The 24,370-nt window shown below is 29.7% G+C and overlaps 5 protein-coding genes across 5 annotated transcripts; 2 read left to right on the top strand and 3 right to left on the bottom strand.

Annotated features, from left to right (window-relative positions):
• Positions 1-3,102: 3,102 nt before the first annotated feature.
• Positions 3,103-5,634, top strand: PGO_141700 (hypothetical protein, conserved; the record flags this gene model as incomplete). Its single annotated transcript, XM_028690164.1, has 1 exon — positions 3,103-5,634. The coding sequence occupies one exon, from the start codon at positions 3,103-3,105 to the stop codon at positions 5,632-5,634; it is 2,532 nt and encodes an 843-aa protein (XP_028545965.1).
• Positions 5,635-6,976: 1,342 nt separating this feature from the next.
• PGO_141690 (protein transport protein SEC20) lies at positions 6,977-9,200 on the top strand (the record flags this gene model as incomplete). Its single annotated transcript, XM_028690163.1, has 7 exons — positions 6,977-7,138; positions 7,593-7,738; positions 7,887-7,976; positions 8,211-8,377; positions 8,563-8,617; positions 8,731-8,836; positions 9,042-9,200. 7 exons carry the CDS (start codon positions 6,977-6,979, stop codon positions 9,198-9,200), a joined length of 885 nt encoding a protein of 294 aa, XP_028545964.1.
• Positions 9,201-9,839: 639 nt separating this feature from the next.
• Positions 9,840-12,363, bottom strand: PGO_141680 (hypothetical protein, conserved; the record flags this gene model as incomplete). The annotated part of the gene is made up of 3 exons (XM_028690162.1): positions 9,840-10,914; positions 11,196-11,782; positions 12,190-12,363. 3 exons carry the CDS (start codon positions 12,361-12,363, stop codon positions 9,840-9,842), a joined length of 1,836 nt encoding a protein of 611 aa, XP_028545963.1.
• Positions 12,364-13,912: 1,549 nt separating this feature from the next.
• PGO_141670 (choline-phosphate cytidylyltransferase) lies at positions 13,913-17,154 on the bottom strand (the record flags this gene model as incomplete). Its single annotated transcript, XM_028690161.1, has 3 exons — positions 13,913-16,578; positions 16,884-16,956; positions 17,119-17,154. The coding sequence occupies 3 exons, from the start codon at positions 17,152-17,154 to the stop codon at positions 13,913-13,915; spliced, it is 2,775 nt and encodes a 924-aa protein (XP_028545962.1).
• A 3,162-nt stretch (positions 17,155-20,316) lies between these two features.
• Positions 20,317-23,112, bottom strand: PGO_141660 (pre-mRNA-processing factor 40; the record flags this gene model as incomplete). The annotated part of the gene is made up of 1 exon (XM_028690160.1): positions 20,317-23,112. The coding sequence occupies one exon, from the start codon at positions 23,110-23,112 to the stop codon at positions 20,317-20,319; it is 2,796 nt and encodes a 931-aa protein (XP_028545961.1).
• Between the last annotated feature and the right edge of the window lie 1,258 nt (positions 23,113-24,370).

The following is a 24,370-nucleotide window of genomic DNA, read 5'->3' as shown; positions in this document are numbered from 1 at the left end:
TATTTCTTGGGATCCATCATATTTAACACAAAATTTATGGGCAAAAGTACTGATTTAAAACCTGCTGCAATGATTTAATTATAAATATGGTTACTTTTTTAATTTTATTTTTCTAATGAGTTTTTTTTTTTTTTTTTATGGCTCTCTATATATGAAATGTACACTTCACAATGTACTACCAGAATGATCAGTCATATGAAATACTTTCAAAAATGATACACCTTTCACGGTTGCATATTTTACATCATATGTATATATATACTATACATATATATTTTTTTTAAAAACAAAGCTGTGCCTTATTACGCATGCGCAGATATATAAAAAAAAAAAAAAAAAAGAGCGGAAGTAACTAATTGGTACCTTATTTGTGATATAACAGAATGTTTAAAATAATAATCAAACAGAGAAATATATAAAAATAAAAAAATTGAAAATTTCCCAGTTTAGAGAATTGCAAAAATGAAGGGAACTAATTTCATAAGTATAGCGTGAACATTTGCATAAGTAACAATGTCGTCTATGTGTCAAAGTGAGGGTAGTCAAAGGAACACCCTCACACACAATATATATCTATGTATACATTTTTATACATATCATAAATAGGTCAATATGTACCATAAGGAAATGTAAAAAAAAAAAAAAAAAAAAAAAAAAAAAAAAAAACTATGCTACCTATTAATATGGTTATTTTGTTATCAACATGAACATGTTTGTGAAATGACTTTGTGTTCATATAAGTACGTGGTGGAGGTAAACAGAAACATATAGAAATCTCCATAAACTATACGAATGATATAATAAAGCATGAAATGGGGCAATCTTTAATATTTTCTTAACTTTAAAATACGTTGATAATGGAAAAGACAATTTCTTTCCTCTATTTACGACAATTTTGCTTCCCAACGTGATGTACATGTATATATATATGCTACACTTGTATATGTGTATACATATGTATATATGAATATAGGCAAATTAAAACCACTGTATATGTTGCGCTGAATTGTTCTCAATTTACAGTTTCCACGTGCACATGCGTAAATGCTCTGAAACAATAAAAATTCGAATGTGTGTACATGTGTATGTGTGTGTGTTTTTTTCTTTTTTTCCTTATTTTTTTTTTTTTTTTTTACTGTTGATAGAGGAACACAAACATATGAAAGTATTTCTTTCTTGTTATATGTCAAAAGTTCTTCACACAATTTATCGTTTTAAGCAAAGCAGGACAACGTGAAAAAAGTGATATAGTCCACTATCATCTAATGTTACACACTGTCATCCAACGTTATACATTATCACCCAATAGTGGTGTATGGGATTAAATTTGGAGTGAATTATAGTTATATAAAAAATAGTTTAACTTGATCCTCGTTCGTTTCAACATATTCAGTATATACTTAAGTAAATACCGATTCATAATTACATGTATATATACAACTTTATGTATTTACCTACAAAGGTGTGAAATGTTTTAAAATAAAAAATTGTTACGTAGCTTAGTCTCATTCGTAAAAAAATGTACATGTACATATATATACATACTAGGCACAAAGCCTATCTGGCTTTCATGAAAAAAGAATAATAACCATTTGGAAATGTGATAATTTGTAAAAGAATTACACACCTATGCTTCCTTCTTTCTCTCATATTTATAAAAAATGCTACATTTATTGGACTTAAAATTCGTTTATAATATTTGTACACTTACAAAATGCAGTACTATATAAGCCACCTCTTAAACTTGCCACATGCAAAAATTGTCAAGCTCAGCGTAAAGAAGTCTCATAAAAAGATTTACCTTTGTCAAAAAAATAAAAATATAAAAGAAATAAAAAAAAAAAATAAATAAATTAAATATAATAAAACAAAAAAAAAAAAAAAAAAAAATTCGCAAAATGGAATGACCAAATATTGTTAAAATTTGTTTAAAGTATTACCACGTTTTTGAAATAAGATAATATGATGAATCCAATGATGGAGTTTTAAAATTTTGTTTTCCCCTTTTTTTTTTTTTTTTTTTTTTTTTTTTTTTTTTTTGCTTTACCTTTAATATTATATAAAGGTAAACATGCATGAGAAGGTGGAAGAGGAACAAAGTTAGAAAATGATAATACAAAAATAATATACAAATTAGGCTTCCCAAATTTTCCTCCACATCATAAGCCCATGATTATGCACATATAAATATATATATTTGAATATCCCTTTTGATGTTTTCTCTCTGCACGCATAATTGCACTGTTCCGATGGTCCAAATTGGAGAATCATATAAATGTACACATATGTATATGTACATATATATATATATAGACGCATTTATTTATGAACACGGAACATTTTTTAACGTCACGTCCAGCCTCCAGATTGCTTATATAACAAATTTTGATTGATTTTGTTAAAAAATAAAATGGACCGAGTGAAAGATCTCATCCCTTTGACAGCACTCCTATATTTTATGCAACTCTACTTCTGTAACCGTAGAAAGGAGAATACACAAACAGGTAGGTGGATAGATTGATAAGTTCATAGGCGACTTAACTGCTTATCCGATTAACTTCTTAACTGTATAACTGCTTAACAGTTCAGCTGACAAACAAAGAAACTGGAAAAAATACCCCCTCCCCCACCCTTAACACCTTTAACGGACAGAAGGGCAATATACAGATTGACGTTTACTGATATTAAAAAAGAAATAGATCAGAAAATAAATGAAAGTACATATGCGTCCTTTACCCATCTAGGAGAGAAAATATAATACACCTCTGCATGAACATATTTATTGGTATATACAACAAAAAAGTGACAAAAATAAAGAGAGTTTACTAGTTAAGGTAATACTGAATAATTGCCATCGAACCCAGACACACATACTTATATGAACATTTGTAAAACCCGAGAAGTTTCCGTGTAATGTCCTTTTTACTTTATTAAAGTTGTGCCATCCTGTGAAGGAAAATTTCTAGACATAAAAATCCATTATTGATTGTATATAACCAACTGTAAATTATTGAAAAGTGTGAGGTGCACCACTACTACATCACAACTGCAACGTTACCCACCCCACCCTCCCCTTCCCCTCCTTACTGGGAGTAGAGAAAGATGACAAAGGGGACAACGGGAGGTCATCACGGCAGGAACTCTAAGAACAAAACCCTGCTGATAAACAAAAAGTTGCTTATTGTAAAATCCAATGAAGACATAAAGAAGCTTATAAAAAATGATAATCCAACGGAGGAAGAAGTAAAAGAGTTAAAAACAGTACTTGAAAGTAGTAAATTAAAAACTGAAAAAAAGAAAAAGAAAAATATTGTGATTCCAAGATTTAAAATATGTGAAGATGATGAAAGTTATAGCAGTAGATTGAAAACCTTCGAAAAACCGTGTCATTATATTAGGTACGAACTTTATAGAGATCAAGTCACAGGTATTAAATTAACAGATGGTTCTATAATACATTATGATTTGTTAAAAGAAGATGAAATATTTTTAGAAAGTCTGAATTCATATATAAACATTCAGGTAAATGATGAAGATTTCTGTAAGTTAATGGACAAATTTGAAAAACTAACAGGATATTCAGAAAATAAAGAAGAAATTAATTTAAAGGACGCATTAAAAGCTGCTTCTGATTTGAAGATTACGCTAAAAAGTAATGTAATAAAAGACATTCACACATACTGGAAAAGCAAAAGAAAAAAATTAGGAAGACCATTACTTCGAATGTTTTGGAATAATTCTCAAAATATTTTACCACATTATTCTGTATTCAGATCAAGAGTTAAAGAAAAAATGACCCTAAGAAAACATAAAAAAAAAAATAGTGAAATCATTTTAAAAATGCAAGAATTGATAGAAGATTTTAGAAGACTAGATCGAATTCTGCGGAAAATGAAACAGCGTGATGAAAAAAAATTACTTCTATTGCAGTTGAATTCAATTCTCTTTGATCAAAGAAAGAATGAAATAAAAGACAAGACATATGTTTGTCCTATGTGGAACTACTTCAAGGATTACAAAATGGAAAAAATTTACAAAAAGTTTAAGAAGGATAAGTATTACAAAAGCTTGTACAGCAACGTGAGCATGAGCAGACATCATCGACTCAGTGATCAACTCATGATTGATAATCATGCCACTTCTAGTCATTATAGCGGTCATCACATGATGGGACATCATTCTCATGATCATTTGAAATATTACAGGAACAATCATTCGAGTAATCATATTCACAATGACTCCATAGTTAGCAGGAAAATTAACAAACGGGCAAAGAGTCAAGGATTATGTGAACAAATGAATATTTTAAAAATAAATCAAAATGAATATAAAAACATTGTCTTAATTAAAAGACGAGGAAGAGGCAATAGGATTTGGGTTGATAGAAAATTTGTGAATGAAATGAATGATGAAGATATGAATTGCTGTGATTTATCTTACACATTCAACGATTTTGTTGAGGCGTCTCTGAATTTGAAAAAGAGTTATGAAGATGATTTATGCAATTATATATCTGGAAAGCAGAAACATATACCCATTAAATTAGGAATTAAAAGTGGAGATATTAAAAATTTGGATCTAAACATTTTTAGCAATCAAAGAAATGCTAACCAGCATCCAAATGATGGGAAATTCAAAGGCGTTGAAGAAGAACTGGGTGAAGGTCGAGGAGGAGCAGGAGGAGGGGCAAGAGGTGGAGAAGGAGAGGGAGAAGAGGGGAGGGGAACTGCTAACGGTGCATACTACTTGGACGATAGAGATGATGATGGTGGTATACTTTTTGAGAAATACGAAGAAATGAAAAAGGAAAAACGAAAAAGGAAAAGAAAAAAAGATTCTGAAAATGGTTCTTCTAGTATCTTACACGATCATAGGAATGCCCTCGACTCCGCACAACAAGTGAAAGATGAATTAAAAGAATCGCAAAAACAAACATACCTTAACAACATTGCACCATTGGAGCAATGTAATGACTATATTAATTACTCTGCAAAAAACGGGAATCAAACAGAAGATAGACGGTTAATGAATTCTATGTTCAGCAAAGTGGATCATGTAGGACTAGATAAGAGTACCCCTCTATTGGGGAAATATAATATGCAAGACGAATCAAATGAGTGGACTAAACTGTTTGCAGATAAATCGGGTGAAAACAGACTCGGTGAAAACATACCGCAAGGAATTAATCTTACGAATGATAAAACAGAAAATTTGTTGAGTAATTCAAAGGCGATAAATAATGGATATTCAAATAACAAATATGAAAGGACAAATTCGGTGCAAAGCAGTAATCAATCAAGTTATAGTAAAGGTCTTTTTCATTTTGACGATTTGGTCAACCCACAGATAAATAAACACAATTACATTTTCTGCTTAAGTAAATATGCATGTGTTCAGAAAAGAATTTTATTTTATCTCGAAAATTTACTTAATTTTGATAACTTCAATTTTAAAAGTAAGAAAAAGGAAACCAATCCCAATGCAACACACGGAACCTTTACCATTACACCAGGGGATGAGGATCCCACGCATCAGGGTGAAATGTTGGACAAAGTAGAAGTGATTCACAATGAGGGAGTGATTAATAAAGAAGGAGAAATGCTTTATAAGGAAAAAGTAGATAATAAAGGTTGACGTCCATGCCACGGTAAATATATTAACATTACTAACATTAGTCAGTACCAGTTTTTCATATTTGCACGCATGTAAAGAAAATAGAAGAAAGTGGTGACCACGAAATCCAATGAGGATTTATTTGGACTAATGAAAAAATTTGATGCGAAGAAAAATTTCGTACGATGGAAACTTCATATCAGTCATACTCATCCACATCCACCAATTACAAACGTTTCTTGTATGATTTGCATGCTCTAGGTCCCCTTCAACTCCTCTCATCTCGCTTTATTTCATTTCTTTATTTTATTTTTTTTTATTTTATTTTTTTTACGCTTCATTAGGGGAAGAATGTTCCACCCCTGAGACTTCTACATACTGATGCCCCATCTGTGTTCGTATACACATAAAAATTCCCACGTTATTTTTGAGATTGACCATAGTCATATATATGTAAATATGAATATGTATATAATACATATGTACATACATGCATGTATGTGTGCACGTATGCATGTATGTACGTACGTATGTGCACGGCTCAACATGGTGAGGTGGTGTTCACACATCCGTGCCAAACTACATATATATGTGTATGTAACATACTTGATTCCTCCGGTTACATGCACAAGACAATGTGAGCACTGTGCACAATTTTTCTTGCATTCATTACTAACAATTTTATAGGAAAAACGTAGCATATGTTTAATGCCAAGGCAAATATGGTACATCGTCCTCTGTCGTTTTTGTAACACTTTTAATGAAAACTTAATTTAGTTTAACCCCAAGTTTTTTTTAAAATGATGAACAAAAAAAAAAAAAAAAAATGTTGAATATTAACACACAGTTCTTGTACTGAAAATTAATATGGTGAATTTTTTACACAAACCCGTTCAGAGTAACTTTAAAAAATTGACAACCTCGCAGTAAGTATAGCCTTTAATGGAGGAGAGTGCATATAAGTTACATAAATTGTTATATTTCTCCCCATCATTAGTAAAATGACCTTATTTTCCAATTTAGGAAAGCAGTAAAAGTTAAAGAAACTTAAAATAAATAAAGATAAAGAAAAAGAAAAAGAAAAAGAAAAAAAATAAAAATAAAAATAAAAAAAAAAAAAACTGAGGTGTTGCAAAAATAAGAACAATGCACAATCCTTATGTTAATAAAAAAAAAAAAAAAAAAAAAAAAAAAAAAAAAAAAGGGTAATAATTCGTTGCTTTCTTAAAATGTATGGGGATGCTATATGATACTTTCGTTCTAACTTTTATCTGCTTTTAACCTTAACACGTGTGAATCTTTTTTTTTTTTCGTTTTTTTTTTTTTTTGCTTCCCTAAGTCCTTGTATACATTTAAAAAAAAAATGAATAAAACATATTTACCAATTTTGGGGAAAAAAAAAGAAAATGTAGAGAACTTGAATAAAATAAATTCTATGATAAATCAAATGAAATTTATTGATGATAGTCTTAAAAATTTGTTCCAATCAGATCATGAGCTAAATAACCATGACGCCTTTTTGTTGGTAATTTCTTCGTACACATATTTGCAAACTCATTGTTTATGCTCTTGTGTGGGAAGCAGTTGAGGGGCGGGGAAAGGAACGACCGAACGAATGAAAGAGCCGACGAAGCTGGTGTTTAACCCGATGCTCCATCATACGCACAGGTCTTGGAATAACCCCTTCAAACATTTTACACGTTTAGCAAAATGAAAAGACCTTCATGTATAATTTCCTTTCCATGTTCACATTGCATTAGGGAAATTCGTTTTCTCCCCCTTTTTTCCTATACTTCCTATGATGTCATTAAAATAACCCCTTTGCTCATAACAAATATAATTTGTGGGGAGAATATATAGAGAGGCTAAGGTTGCACTAGTGTAATGACATCGTTATCACTAGCATCTTACCCATCCTAATTAAATACATAAAAAGTTGTATACATATGTAATCTCCATTTCATATTGCACTCTAACAGTTTCGAGGAATAGTTGCCAAAAGAATTGTCCATTATTCCAGTTTAATTGCGGAATGTAAAGACAAGATACTGTGTGCCGATATTTCTGACGAAGATATAGAAGATGTGAGGAGGCAATTTGAGTACCATCAAGGAAATGTGAAAAAGTAATGGTGCGTGTCTGTGTGTGGAACTCTTTTTAAGAATTAAGTTGAAAGGATTAGTTAACTTTTTTTTTTTTTTTCCTTTTTCCTCTCATTCATCTTTTTTTTTTTTTTTTTTTTTTTTTTTTTGGCAACACTAATTTCTACTTAGGTACAAAAGAGAGCTAAGTACCTGGTGGAACAAAAATGAGAAAAACTATCACCGTATATGTATGAATGTATTTCTGACGAAGCGGAAAAGGTTAATGTGCATATATATTCTGGAGTGTTATATCTTCTTTATTTTTAACCGTAGTCATATATATATATATATATATATATATATATATGTGATAACCATTGCAAATGTATATGTGTATACATGCAAAATAAGAGGTGGCAACTAGTACTCCTACACAACATACTGCATTTTCGATTGAATTTGAAAAAAATTGTATAAGAAAAAACTCTACCCCTAATTGATTCCTACCAATAGTGACAACCATGCAGAACATGCCGAAATCAGTGAAAAAAACGAAACGGATACAAATTTAAAAGACACAAAACAAATGATGATAGAAGAAATTAACAGAATGAAGAATGTCAGATCAGAATTGTTGGAATCATCTCATAAATTGAGAAAACAAGATGAAATATTCAACAGTAATAATACTAAGGGAGGAACACAAAAAAAAAAAAAAAAAAAAAAAAAAAAGAACGAAGAAGTGCACATGAGAATTCGTATTCATAATAAAATGAAAAGGAGTATATATATATGTACAAATTATGAATACAAAATGGTACACATGGGCTCTTTTTTTTTTTTTTTTCCTATTCCCCATTCGTAGTGTTTGAATCCAAAATAAAATCTAGCACGCAGTTGATATTTTCTTTAAAAAGAAAGTAAAAATTTTTTTTTTTGTAAAATTACAATTTATAACACTTTCTCCCACTTCAAACATATCACATTTTTAATTCTTTTTTTTTTTTTTTTTTTTTTTTCTTCCCCTTGTTAGAGCTCAAAACGACACAAGATATGTTTGGTATTCCTTTTTTTTCTTCTTGAGTGTATGTTCATACATTATCCTACGTAGGTTGGGTTTCATAAGGGCCCTTATAACGGTAAGAATGAATCAGACGATGATATCTAGAAACCTGTTTTCACTATTTTGCATTGTGTAAATAATATTTAAATGGAAATACAAATAGACATTTGTATTTCCACATAAAAACAATGTTTAATGAAAATAAATCGTAGCTTAAAAAAAAAAAAAAAAAAAAAAAAAAAGCAAAACGATAATACCATTTTCTTCTCTTCTTTTTCTAGGCAATTAAGTTTTTACTTTCGCTCCTACTGTATTTAGTTAAATTTGTGTTAGGAGTATTTATTTTTTTTAAGAAAGATTATAATACAAGAAAGGACACAAATGAGGATAACGATTTGGGGAAAGGACTTGTGGTTATTCCATCCATGAGTGAATTGTGAAAAAGAAGGGAAAGCCATGTCGTAAAAAAAAAAAAAAAAAAAAAAAAAAAAAAGAAGAAGAATAACTATTGAAAAAAAAGTAGCATAATTATTGAAAAAAAAGTAACATAATTATTGAAAAAAAAGTAGAATAACTATTGAAAAAAAATAGCATCATTATTGAAAAGAAAACAAGAGCGTACTTATGGAAGACAAAAAAAAAAATGGTTAGTGTAATGAATAAGATGTAAAAATTCAAACACATTGGAACAAAACAAATGCCATGCATGTTACCCCAATACGGACAATTTGAACATACATTACAAATGGTCATTCTTATACATGCATGTTTTTGTGCACACATTTTTTTTTTTTTTTTTTTTTTGTGTGTGTGTGTACAAATACGGAATTTAGGATAATGGACAGGGAATATAAACCGTATGTGTTGGAAATTCTCTTTTTCTTTTTTTTTTTTTTTAGTTTTTTTTATTATTGTTTTTATTAATTTTTTTTTTTCATCCCTTATTATTCTGTTTTTCTTCATTGATTATTCGTTTTTTCTTCTTTTATTACTCTTTTTTTCATCCCTTATTATTCCTTTTTTTCTTCTTTTATTATTCCTTTTTTCATCCCCTTATTATTTCTTTTTTCTTCTTTTTTTTACACATGCTGCTGAACTTTTAAGGTGTCAAACGCAGCATAACCATGCTCAACGTAAAATCCGATTTTCCCTGACTTAAAATAATTTTCCTGATCAATGGAAAACAATTTGGAAGTATCCAGATATACATGAATGACACCTGCTTCCCCCGAATCCTGAATTAGTAACTGATGGCGCTGAATCGAATTGATGTTTTTTACATATTCACTTTTTATAACTGTTTCAATGTTATTTTTTTTTTTTTTCAATATTATTTCCTTATTTGGGGTAGAAATTGTTAATATAAACATGTTATCTTTGTTTTCATATCTGAACAAGAATCCGGCCTCTGTATCATTTTCAACTTTAATGTAAGACGACATTATTATAGAATTACATAAAATATTTTTATAAACTAATGCTGAATTGAAAAGTGGAAACTTGTAACTATTTCGAAATATCATTTTTTTAATTCCAAATTGGGAAATAACATTCCAATTGTTTGAACTTCCCTTATTATTGCTTATCCATTCATTTAGGTTAAAATCTTTGCTTGTGTAATTTTTGCACGAGTTGAAACTTAGTTCGTTAGAAACATCGACATTATTTCTCTTTGCATATTCTGATACATTAATATTATCATAGATATTATCATAGCGCGAATTTGAATCAGGCACAGGATAAACATCATTGATTATCTCCTCTTCAAAATAATCATCGTAATCCTTATTGCTATAAGGTATTGTATAAACACTTAAATCGTCTTTGGTCTCCTTATTTGAGAACCGATATGAATTTGTTACAGTTGCTATGGAAATGTCTTTCTCATCGGGGATTACCAATTTATGTTCCATGATTTTCTCAAATTGTAGTGAACCTGTGAAGAAGTTCCTAAATTCTGCTGTGCCACTTTTTGTAAACAATCCTATAGATTTGTTTGGATTCTCACCACTACTGTCGCTTATATTTCTATTCATGAAATTTACCTCAATCACTTTTTTGTAATTCAAAAATATATTCATTTTGTTAGATACAAATTCACATATTAGGGCGTTAAAATTCTTTCCGTCTGCTTCTACTCCCTTTGAAATTATTCTTCAAAATTTGTGTTCACAGGGATGGGCGAGGGAGGAAAACAAAAAAAAAAAAAAAAAAAAAAAAAAAAAAAAAATTACAAATTGGATCAATATGAGTATAATACCCCAAAACATTGTGGACGACACACATAGACATACAGGGAAGTCTAACAAAAGTGACAATCCCTAGAAACGGAATACTTAGACGGGCACGATAATAAGGAGCATGCGAAAAAATAGACACTAGAACAAATGGTCAAACATGTACTAGCATTTGTAGAGAAATCCCGATTGTTGTACCTGCTGTAACGGGAGTCATCTATCACTCCAAGGGAAATAACCACCTGGTTATGCAGAATGGACAATTCTACAAAGCTAAAATTGTGAACATCTACAAAATCGAATATAATTCCAGATGATGAATTGTTTAAATTGGATTGAAGAGAAGAACTCTTTTGTAAAACTTCGACATTTATATATCCTTCAATTAATTTGTGATGTCTTAGCAATAAAATTGTTGAAGGATACTTAAAATTTGTCATGTCTATAACCTGTACAATGGATGTGTAATGTTTCTTTTTCTGATATTTCCATAATGATTTAAAATTATGAAAATCAATTTTAAGCCAATATTTTGATATAGGATAATTAAATTTTTCCATATATGGATCATATTTTTTTATTTCCATTATGGTATATTCCAGCTGATCAATTCTGTTTTCATATTCACTTAACATTTTCAAAAGAGAATCTTTCGTTATTTCTAAAGAAATGGATAAATCATTTAATTCCTCTTCCTGTTGATCTTGTGTATCTCTCACGAGACTCATTAAACTGGCTAATTCCTTCAATTGAAAATCTACATCATTGTTCAGTTTATCATTTTGCTTCAAATTTAAAACCTGTTTTCGAAGAACAATACTCCCGTGTATATTTTTATTTAAATAATGTGCACTTGCTCAGTTCGACTATGCTTGTGTGTATGTATATATATAAACATACATATACATAAACATACGTATATATAAGCATACGCATATATAAACATACATATATATAGACATACATATATATAGACATACATATATATAGACATACATATATATGTGTGCACATTTTTCTATGTCTCATTTTGCAGACCATTTTGAACAAGCGTAAAAATCACAGTAACACATGAAGTGTGGCACGAAGTCACACAACACATATTCATTTGGAAAAAAATAAAATCTGTATAAATATAAACATTCGATGTAATTAATTGGAGATGGATTGATTCTATTTGTTTTGAATCTACCTGTGTCTCTATCTCATTCTTGTAATTTTTTATTTCGTCTGTTATATGCCCTTGATCAAGTATCGGAGACAGCAATTTTAATTCCCCTTTAACATTAATCAAGGCGAATATATTTACTATCTGGATGAATAGTAATATAATCTCAATGTGAAGAACAACTAAATATTTTTTCATTTTTCATAAGGTGAAAGAATTGGGATATAAAAGAGAGGGGAAAATACGTGTGTGCTGCTAGGGAAAAAAAAAAAAAAAAAAAAAAAAAAAATAATAAATTTTACAAAAGCTCTAAATAGGATACAAGGAATTTTCTATTTTTATACACCTATTTGTGTAGTTATATATTTGGTGAATGTTAGAACATTTGGTATATGTATGAAATGAATAAAATGTAAATATGTAAAGAATAGAACAATGGTTATAATTTATTACATGTGTTCGAAATTTATTAAAGAATATATGTATAAATTTTTATGCACCTGTGAAATATGCCATTGGAATTGGCAAAAAGAAAAATTAATTTATATGTACATACACCCTCGGTTTTGGCTTTAATATTTTGCGTTGTGTGTGTCTGTGGGGAAAAAGGTCAATTAGACTAATGGTAATTTTGAGAAAAAAAACAAACAAACAAACAAAAATGGGTATCTAATTCCTTTTTGCTTTACCAAAATTTACACGAACTTGTCTAAACATATCATCCGGATATTTGTGCAAATGTTAAAAGGATAAAATATGTGACACAGACATCACCTCCTCTTAAAGATGTGTACAAATTTAATAGGTAAGCTGTAACTCTGAGAACGAATAATTTTTCTCCTTATTCTTAAGGACCATCATTTTGTTTACTAATACTTGAGAACACAAAAGGGTAAATGTACACTTCTCTTCTTCCCCCTCCCCTCTTTTACCTCTCATTGCTTATGCTCAACCAAAGAGTATGAAAAATTTTGTCATTTACTTTTTTCTTTTCCATATTTTAAAAGATTTAAGGCACTCTGAAATTTATGTGCTTTCAGGTTGAAAATATAATAAAAAAAAAAATATTAAAATAAAACTGTATTTATTTTCATACGCGATGCGGATGTATATATATATATATATCACATATTTCGCTCCTTTAATGATTCCTTTTAATAGGTTAAATAAAATATATAGTCACAATTAAGTTTTGTAGGATTCATTAATTTTTCATACTTTATAAGGATTTAAAAAAAATATAATAAAAAAAAATGCAAGAATGGGCATAAAAATACGACATAGCGGTGGTGAATAAGGGTGCCATAAAGACGAAATATGAATGACATACAAATGGCATAAATATGGAAATAATTATGCGCACAAATAGAGTATGGATATTTATAAATTTAGCTTGAAAAAAAAAAAAAAAAAAAAAAAGAGGGAGAATGAGAGGGAGTATTCGTCTAATTATGAACATAAAAGTAAGAGGCAAACATCAATATAGTAATAGTGTGTTGATGTGATTGCATGATCGGGTGCATGGAGTCGAAGAAAACTCAGCATGAAGAAAAAGATAAGCACATCCTTATAAAAATAATAAAAAAAAAAAAAAAAAAAAAAAACGGACGAACGATCGAATGACAATCAAATGACGGTCAAATGATTCTATACAATGTGACACAGTTCATGCGGGAAAAAACAAAGAAGAAAAAAAGGAGGAACATACTACAAACAATGGAATAACTAAGATCTTGCTTGATACCCATTAGCTGTTGGTTTCTTCGTCACAGTTGCTGCTGGCAGAGTCATACAAATCGTACTCATTATCTACGAAATTTTGTAGGGATGACAAATATGATGTTGTGTCAAGTTTGCTCGTAAAATCATTAATTAATTTGTTAGATGCATTTTTCCATATTTTAAATAATTCCTTAAATTTTATCTGTAGATTTTCTATTCCTTGATCGAAATCTGTACCAAGTGGTTTATCAGTCAAGGTAACTTTGGTTAATTCATCTGTTACTTTTTCTCCCCATCGAATTAAGTTTTTTTTCATTTTAATGGATTGGGCTTTAGTAACACCAATGTTTAATTCATTCGGATGAATTCCTCTTTGTAATGATCGTTCAATATAATCTTCATAATTTTTTAATATTCTTACAATTAAATCCGTGGTTGAAACTCCTTCTGTCCTTTGGGTAGCTTTAAATTTCCCAGCCTTTTTTAACCATGCATATATATCATCACTTGATTCTTCAATACTGTTTGATTTGTTTTTTTTTTTTTTCTTCTTCTTTTGATTATTAGCATATGGAATATCATCATGTGCAACAAAGTCAATTTTATATTTTTCAACAAATTCGGGTGTTATTACCCATGGGCATGGAGAAATTATTTCATCCACCCATCGAACATGTCTCAATGTTTCTGTTCGTTCTTCCAAGGTCTGCACAATTTGTCCCTTAAAAAGCTTTGTCTCATTGTCACTTGTAACTCCTACTATGAGAGTAGTATTTTGAAACATTTTCTTGGCTTGTTCAAGTTGTTTCATATGTCCTAAGTGTAACATATCATACACTCCGTCTGCATAAATTACAATTTTTTTTTTATTCGTCAGATCGCAATTTGCTGTTTTCCTCGTTTCTTGCATATCACTTGGACTGTCTTTTTCTTGCATGTCATCATTTTTATCCTTTTCTTTTTTCATAAGTTCACTAGTCGTTTCGCTCTTCTCATTGGATGTTGTTCCTTTCTTTTCTTGGGAAAATTCCGGCTGTCTTTTTGTTTTAAAAAATTCTGATGTATCACTTTCTTCCGGAGTGTTTCCTGTTCCTTCACTAGCACTACTGTAGCTACTACTGTTGCTATGGCTACTTTCTCCTTCACTACAACTGAAATGACTTTCTTCCTCTGATTCTTCCCTTTTTTCCACACATGATGATGATTTGTCCTTACTGTTACTCCTCCTTTTTATTTTCATGTGACCATACCACCTACCATCTGCAGAATGATGATCCGAACAAATATTATATTCTTCCTTGTCATAAATGTTACGTTGATTTTCTTCACATGAGTTCATATTGTTCGAACTGCACAAATTTTTTGCGCTATGTTTGTCTACTATATTATGAATGGGGATATTTCCTTCATCAATTATATCATGATATGTTGATTTATGGTATATGTTGCAATCGCTTTTTCTACTTGTACTACTTGTGTTCAATAAATGTTTCGTTTGATTTTTATTGGAGTGTTTTGACAGAGAGTCATTTATTATTTGTGTTTCACTGGTGATGAAGTGTAATTCATCAGGTCCTAATTTTTGGTTTAAGTTACATTTGTGTTCATTTCTTTCACTAAATCCATTGAAATTACCACATCTGCCACTTTGTGCAATGGAATTATTCATCACCCACTTGCGTCGATCATTGGAACAAGATTCCAACTCAAAACATGTTTCATAATTATCGATATCATTGTTATAGGTATTATTTGCAACTTTACTTATGAAACTGTGGACGTTAGTAGCCTTACTAGTATCATCATCTTCATCGGCTGAGTAATAATATTCATCAATATTGTTTATAGTGTTACTTAAGCTTTTACTCCTTTTTAAATCCTCTTTTACAGTTCTTAATAAGAAATTAGAATCTGACATATACATACCTGAAATGCTATCTTTTCTGTTTTTTTTTCTAATAATTATAAACATTGGATCAAAAGATTTTGCAAAATCTTTTAGTAATTTTTTAGAATGATGTCTCCATAATTTGAATAGTCCATGTACTTTATCTCTAATTATATCTATCCCTTGATCGAAATCTGTACCAAGTGGTTTATCAGTCAAGGTAACTTTGGTTAATTCATCTGTTACTTTTTCTCTCCATCGAATTAAGTTTTTTTTCATTTTAATTGATTGAGCTTTAGTAACACCAATGTTTAATTCATTCGGATGAATTCCTCTTTGTAATGATCGTTCAATATAATCTTCATAATTTTTTAATATTCTTACAATTAAATCCGTGGTTGAAACTCCTTCTGTCCTTTGGGTAGCTTTAAATTTCCCAGCCTTTTTTAACCATGCATATATATCATCACTTGATTCTTCAATACTGTTTGATTTGTTTTTTTTTTTTTTCTTCTTCTTTTGATTATTAGCATATGGAATATCATCATGTGCAACAAAGTCAATTTTGTGTTCTTCCATAAATTCAGGTGTTATTACCCAAGGGCATGGAGAAATTATTTCATCCACCCATCGAACATGCTTCAATGTTTCTGTTCGTTCTTCCAAGGTTTGCACAATTTGTCCTTTAAATTTTCTTGTATCTATATCACTACAAACACCAACAATTAGTGTTACTTCTTTTTCCATTTGTTTTGCTTGTTTCAGTTGCCTCATATGGCCTAAGTGTAGGAGATCGTAAATCCCTACAAAGAAACGAAGAATAAAAAAAAAAGAAAAAATATATATAGTGTATGGTGGGATTACTAACCCTGATAATTCTAATCGAGTTATCCCCTTGAAATGATGTAGCCAATTCTAACGAACACACATGACTGAGATCACCAAGGTGTTTCGACATTGTGTTGTTATGTTATGTTTTTATTTATTTTTTGTTATTATTATTTTTTGTTATTATTATTTTTTTTATTATATATTTTTATTTTTGTATTATATATTATTATATTTTTTATTATTTGTTATAATTTAAATTTTTTATTTTTTTTCTAACCATCGGCGTATATTCTTACAGTTTTTTCATTTTTGCATTCATTTCTATTTTGAACATTATTAAAATCTTGGTTCTGCAACGAAAGAAAAGAATTTTATAGAATCGAGCGTGAGAAAAGGGTGATAAATGAATATACATTAACTTTTATACAAGTGTAAATAAAAAAAAAATAAAAAAAAAAAAAAAGGAAGGGTTGTGAAATTGGGGTGTTTGGTATTTTGGTCTTATATCTTACCTCCAATGTTTGAGTCGAGTTGACCTTAATTATCATTTTACATTAACTCATGATTTTAAAGTTAAGATGGATGATAATAGTGGAATGGTCGAGGCTGATAGCAATGTTGTCTATATGTGTGTATGTGCCTCTCTCAGTATCAATGTCTGCTTGTTTAAGGAATGTGTATTCCATTTGTTGTAAACATGTGCCGTGCACAACGTGTGTTCATATGTGCAAATGTGCGTATGCATATGTACACTAAAACATCTATTATGTCATTAAAATATGAACGTGTGGAGAACTTTTATAAAATCAAAAATATATACAGCGTACGTCTATATATATGTATATATATTTTTTCTGTTACTGATTTGTTATAGTGCACAAATTGGCAAAATGGGGAATGAAAAATAAAGGTATGGAATCCTTTAATAATTGCAATTTCAAAAAAATGTTTACATATGTATTATATATACATAGACACGCGTTCGTGCGAGTTTTAATAATTGAAAAGTGGTGAATTATGTTCTGCCCGCTTGTCACTGGGGGAAGTGCGTGCATGTTCCTCAGCCTACAATGCTATAATTGCTGTTGTGCATGTGTTGCGAAAAAAAAAATCCTAAGGTTATATTGTTCGAAAGAATGATTACTGCAATACAGAAGTTGGTGCAAAAAACAAAAAAAAAAAAAAAAAAAAAATATAATAAAAATAAAAAAAAGGGTGTAAAAATGAAACCCTAGTATTATTACTATTCAAATGTGTAAAATGCATAAAAGGAGAAAATTGATTGTTTTTATAATGTAATACGTATGAATGAAGGATGCACAATATATGCTTATATACACATCATGTTTCACATTGCAACGCTACATATGTAATATTTGTTAAAAGGAGTATACAATATGTTTCAACCCCAAAGGAACGGCATTAATATATTTAAAAGGTAAAAAAATAAAAAATAATAAAATAAAAAAAAATAAAATAAGCGCTCACTTCAAATGTTTTGTATGTTTTAAAAAAAAAAAAAAAAAAGTACAAATACGTATACGCCATATATATGCATGTACATAATTGCGAAATTATACATACATACGTAACACTGTACTGCCCAAAGCATGATGTTACGTACGTTTATATGTAAACATTTTTTACTAGCTCTCTTTCAGACAAATATTAATCAAATTAGTAAAAGATTAAAAATTGTTTTTAGAAAACTTTTTAAAAATTAGACTGAAAAAAAAAAAAAAAAAAAAAAAAGGTAAAAACAGGGAAAGCATATAATAAAAAAGAGGGTTATTTAGTACGAGGGCCTAAGTATATGTGTATAAAATATTCAAATAATCAAATCGTTTGTGCGTAAAAATACATGTTCATATGTATACATAGGTATGTATTGCACAATATAGTCAATTTTAATTTCCAGAGGGGTAAAATGATATAGCGCAAAGAATTGCTTCCGTATATAAATTACCTAATGCAATTATTTTTAGCCTTTCACTTTTTCGGCATTTTTCCCTTATGCTTTTTGTTAGTATAAAAAAAAAGAAAAAAAAAAAGTCTTGGATAAAAACGTATATATATGTGAACACATGTATATATATATATATATATATATATATATATATATATATAGTATGCAAATCCATAGCGTCGCACTGGTACGAAATCTTGCGCTTGTGCAATCTCACTATTATTTATTCACGACCTATAGCAAATAAAACAATACCTATTAAATGGATACTAAAAATATGACGCGTGTCAAAAAGCAAAGTTTTAACCGAAGAAGGTAGTGTAACAATGTGAATTTATTATACACGTAAAAAAAAAAAAAAAAAAAAAAACGCTATCAAATAATGTTTTTAGTTTTACTCAACATTTTGAAAATGTAGCACAATACGAAGAAGAGATATTTTGATATATTAGTGGATTTCATGCCTAATAATGAGATATAATATATATGCACTCATAGTTTTACGATATGCCCATATAATTCTCTCGTTTTATTATTAAATATTTGAATAAAATAAGCAAACTCTATTGGGGTTGTTATAACCGAATAATTTATAAAAAAACGTATTAAAAATGTATTAAAGAAAAATGTAGCAATTTAATGAATACATTTGAAGATCGAATGGTAACCTAAAAACTCTACGCTTTTGATAAGAACAAACTTACATATATATAGATGATGGTTCTATTCGTCCATGTGTATATATATATATATATAGGTAGTTTCGCACAATATACCTTTAGATTATCTTCAAACATTTTCTCCTTATGGTGGAAACAGTACTATATTATTTTATTATTCCTACTGCACGAAGCGAAACGTATAAGCAAAACATTAAACTTGAATTGTGTTTTAAAGTAAATTAAGGAATAACACAAATGTTTATTGTTCAAACACATTAAAAAAAAAAAAAAAAAAAAAAAACTTAAATACACGTATATACACAATGTGTATGTATACATTGTAAGCATTACATGGGTTTGTAAGGTGCTCGGATATAGGCTAAATTAGGTATGTATAAAAATATTTGTACATATGTACATACGCATATATATTTATGCATGCAGTTTAAAAAAACAAGAACCAAATTTCAAATGTGTTGATATGCAATCAAACTGTGTATGTGTTGTTACACGTAGAGGTTAATTCGTAGCACAAATAAATAAATAAATAAAAGTAATTCATTATATTTTTTTTTTATAATATGCCATTTAAAATGAAAAATGTAATTAGGGCTCTGCGTATATAATGACATAAAGCATGGCCTATCTATGGGTGTGCGGGATAAATAATATACACAAACGTACATACATATATATATATATATCCCTTAAATTATACTAGGGAATATGAGCAAGTTGGAATGTACGTATTAGCCCTTTTTTCCATCTTGGCATACTTTCCGCAAAAACTGATGTCAGACTTGTACGTCTTATCAACCATGGTGTCACAGTCACAGTTCTTTTTTTTGGGGAGTTTGTTATCTTGTGTAATGTAAATACTACATTCTTATGTTTATGTATGGCCTATGATAGTTTAAGTTTTCCACATATTGTGCACTTTTTTTTTTTTTTTTTTTTTTTTTTGTTATTTTTTGCTTTATTTTATTTGTTTTGCACAGAAAGCAACAAAATATATTACTGTTCAGGCTAAAATTGTAAAAACAGCTATATGATAAAAAAAAAATAAAATAATTGCAAAATAGCTAGTTCGATGCATTATGATCAATGGTACGTAGAGATTCTATTGTCTGACCACTTGAATCAGATTCTTCTCTGGAGTATTTCCTATACTTTGAATGAATTTTATTATTGTATTCTTCCTCAGAATCATCATCACTATATTTTAGAGAATCCCTTTGTCTACTATTTTTAAAATTTTTATTTGAATTGGAATTTGATGAATCAATGGAAAGGCAATTCTTCGTTGAATTTGAAAAAGATTTCCACAAATCGTATGCAGCTATTTTTTGTTCCTCATTGGGACAAAGCTCACATAACACAGGCCACTTTCTGGAATTTTTAACTATGCTAATAACTTTGCTATATGACATGCTAGTTTTAAGTTCTGGCACTTTGGTAAAATATTTGGCCACTTTGTTAATATGTTTTGCTTGTTTATTTTTTTTTTCTTTTAATTTTTTTTGCAAAGAATGATAAATAAAATTCATATTTGTATGTGGGATGTCATACTTATGTTGCACATTTGTAAAAAGCACTAAAAATTGATCAAACGTGGTGTTTTCATCTACGCTACAATCCATTTCTTTGTATGCACTCTTGACATATGATTTATGCCTTAAATATTGCTCCTGAAGGGAGTCAATAAATTCGTCAAATAGAACTTTGGGTGAGGAGCCTTGATGACCTAATAAATCTGTATAACGCTCATCTTTATAAATTTTTGATACAAAAAATATCCACTGCGTCTTCATATTTAAGACACTTTTTTTATGATATTCGTTTAGTAATTCAATGAAAGCATCTCTTTTTTTTCTTAAAATTCGAAATACTTTTTTTTTCAACTCCATTTTTTCATCGTTATGATATTTTTCGTAAAAACTTTCCCAAGAAGCTAATGCGTCAATTTTGTGCAATGAGTTAAAATCTTCATCTTCCTTAAAGTATTCTTTGATATCATTCCATTTTAATGGATTTTTTTTATCTGCATACTGTTGAAATTTTTCTTTTAAATTTTCTGATGTCTTTTTTCTTTTTTTTCTTCGAGCTTCTTTAAATTTGGGTCTATAATCATCTAAAAAGTCTTGAAATATTTCATCTCTTTCACTTTCTGTAATCCAATTCCACCATTCTTCTTTATAAAATTCTGATGCAAATTCAACATATGATGTTTGTTCGTTTAATTTATTCCAGTTTAATAGAGCCTGAAAAATTAATTCCCTAGATTTTTGTCGTTTTCTTCTTTCATTTTCACTTGCCCGTTTGGCAGCATGACTAACATACTCAGAAAATAATTGCTTTTTTTCTCCCTTCGTCAGGAGAGCAAGACTGAACCATCTATCATCACTTTCTAGAATTTTTAAAGCGTTTTCCCAAGTTAACTTGGGATTAATATTTTTTTCTTCAAATAAAAGTTTTAAGTGTTCTTTTGCATCATTTTTATTTTCAAATTTTTTCCATACTACTGTTGGCTTGTTATTGTTTCTGTGTGATGCATTTTTTTTTTGGTTTGTTTCATCCACATTCTTGTTCATCATAACATTGTTATTATTTAATTCGGTATAATTCCCACTTCTAGATTGGAGATTGTTATACATGTCTATGTTACTGTTGTTTTTATTTTCCTTTCCATTGGTATTTTCCACATTTATTTTGTTCATAATATCATCATAGGTTTGATTTCCGTCCTCTCTGGGTAGATCATTCGATGATAAGTTATTTGTGTTATTTTTTTTAGTTACACTTCCATAAGTAGTAGTACTACTGTTTAGATAGTTTTCTTCACCCGTTTCATTTTTTGCATCCTCAGCAGCACATTCTAATTTAATTTTTTTAATTTCTTCTGGTTCATCCCATACACTAATATTTTTTTCTTCATGATGCCAGTATTTTCTGCCATCACCACAAGAGTATTCTTTCCATTTGGTTTGTTGTGAAATACGTAACTCAACCTTTGATTTTAGTTCATCTGGTTTTTCCCATTTTGAACATTTTGTTATGGAATTGTAAAAATATTTCCTTCCATTTTTTGCTACCATTTCACACCATCCATGATTTTCTGCATTGTAGTTATTCAGATAATTCATATGTATGTTCATAGGAAGGTTCATCATATTTCCATTCATTGGTGCTCCCATATTATTATTCATCATTTTCTGAGAATTATTGTGTGCGAAATCTTTGTTGTACAATTTAATCATATTCGGATTCCCCATATTCATTGATGACATGTCATTTAAGCAGTCTACTGTTCCTGGAGGCATGGGGATATTCATACTGTTATGCTGCCCATACATTAGGGAGTTGTAATTCTCGTATCCTCCTCCCCCTGCGTTCATATGCATCATATTTTTTCCGTAATAATCTGATGAGTTCATGGTAGGCATAATTCCAGGGAGATACGGCATTGGTAACTGGCTCATAGAATTGTTGTTCATGTAATGCCCACTGTTGTTCATGCCCTGGCTGTTCATACTCTGACCGTTCATACTCTGACTGTTCATATTTTGGCCGTTCATTGGGTGGCCAATTATATTAGGTATGCCTGACATGCTTGGCATGCCTGGTACACTTGGTAACCCTGGCATGTTTGGTACCCCCGGTATACTTGGTATTCCTGGCATGTTTGGTACCCCTGGCATGTTTGGTACCCCTGGCATGTTTGGTACCCCTGGCATGTTTGGTATTCCTGGCATGTTTGGTATTCCTGGCATGTTTGGCAAACATGGCATATTTGGTAAACCCGACATACCATGTAGGCCCGGTATTGCTGGACCTCCGGGCAGGCCCGGAACGCCAGATGTATTGGATTTATTCTGCATATTTTTTTAGCATTTATTTCTACATTGGTTGATCTGTGAGATCTTGCTACAAATTATTAGATTGGGAAAAATTGCTTGAATAGTTTTTCCTTTATCATAATTGTGCACACCGTTGTGTAGGTTTATATGTGCTTGCGTATTTGAAGGTTGTTATTTTTTTTTTTGCTTTAGATTTTTTTGCCTATGATTTTTTGGCTTCAAATTTTTTTGCTTATGATTTTTTGGCTTGCGGTTTTTTTGCCTATAATTTTTTGGCTTCAAATTTTTTGCCTATGATTTTTTTTTCTTTTCCTTATCTGGACAATTTTGGCCCTTTCTTATTTATTTTATTTTATTTTATTTTTCTTTTCTTATGAGAGCCTCAAGAGTGACACTAAATGAATTCGCATGGACATGCGGGGTTACCTTCGTGCATATATATATATATATATATATATATATTTTTTTTTTCTTTTTATACATGTATATATAGCTCTAAAAAAGTATTTTATTTTTTATTTTATTTTTTTTTTTCTCGTTTTGCTTCCTTTTGTTACGTGGACATGGCTATAGAGCTTATGTCATGGGAAAATATTCAATATCAAGCTTGAGGTTTTTTTGTCACATTTTTAAATGACAAGTGTGCATAGTGAACAAGTGTTTATCGAATTTGTGTTTATCGAATTTGTGTTTATCGAATTTGTGTTTATCGAATTTGCGTTTGTCGAATTGGTGTTTGCTGAACTTGTGCGATATTGAGTGAACAGCAGAAAAGAAAATATCAAGTGATCTCCTTGGTGCTAAAAAATTACAAATCCTATAAAAAATCATTTCAAAGCAGCATCAAAAGTTTTTACCTACTACTTTTCATGTTGGAATACAGTATTTTCAATTTTTTTTTTTTTTCCTCTTCTATCTCTCAGGTGCGAAATTTTTTCATATACTAATTGTGAATTCAGTTTTATGTAAAGTGAATTTAAAAGCTTTTGTCGATTTTTTTTTTTTTTTGGCGTGCCTTAAGGTAAAATATAAACGCAAGTGTACATATATATGTTGGAGTTACTTATATGTAGGCATTTATGAATATCACACGAATATGGTACATATGGAAATATTTATGTATATATTTATTTTCTCTTTCCCCTGGTTCCATAAAAATCCCTTTGCAGTTGTGCTGTGTGGCGTTTAATCTAAAAGGTAAAATTGCACATTGCTAACATTATCATGCAAAAGAACAAAGGTTAAAATGTATAAGTTTTATACCATATGCTGGCTACGT

Source organism: Plasmodium gonderi, assembly GCF_002157705.1.
Source record: "Plasmodium gonderi DNA, contig: Chr14, whole genome shotgun sequence".
Lineage (NCBI taxonomy): Eukaryota > Apicomplexa > Aconoidasida > Haemosporida > Plasmodiidae > Plasmodium > Plasmodium gonderi.
Note: the sequence above shows the minus strand (reverse complement) of the source record. Positions and strands in the feature narration are given on the sequence as shown.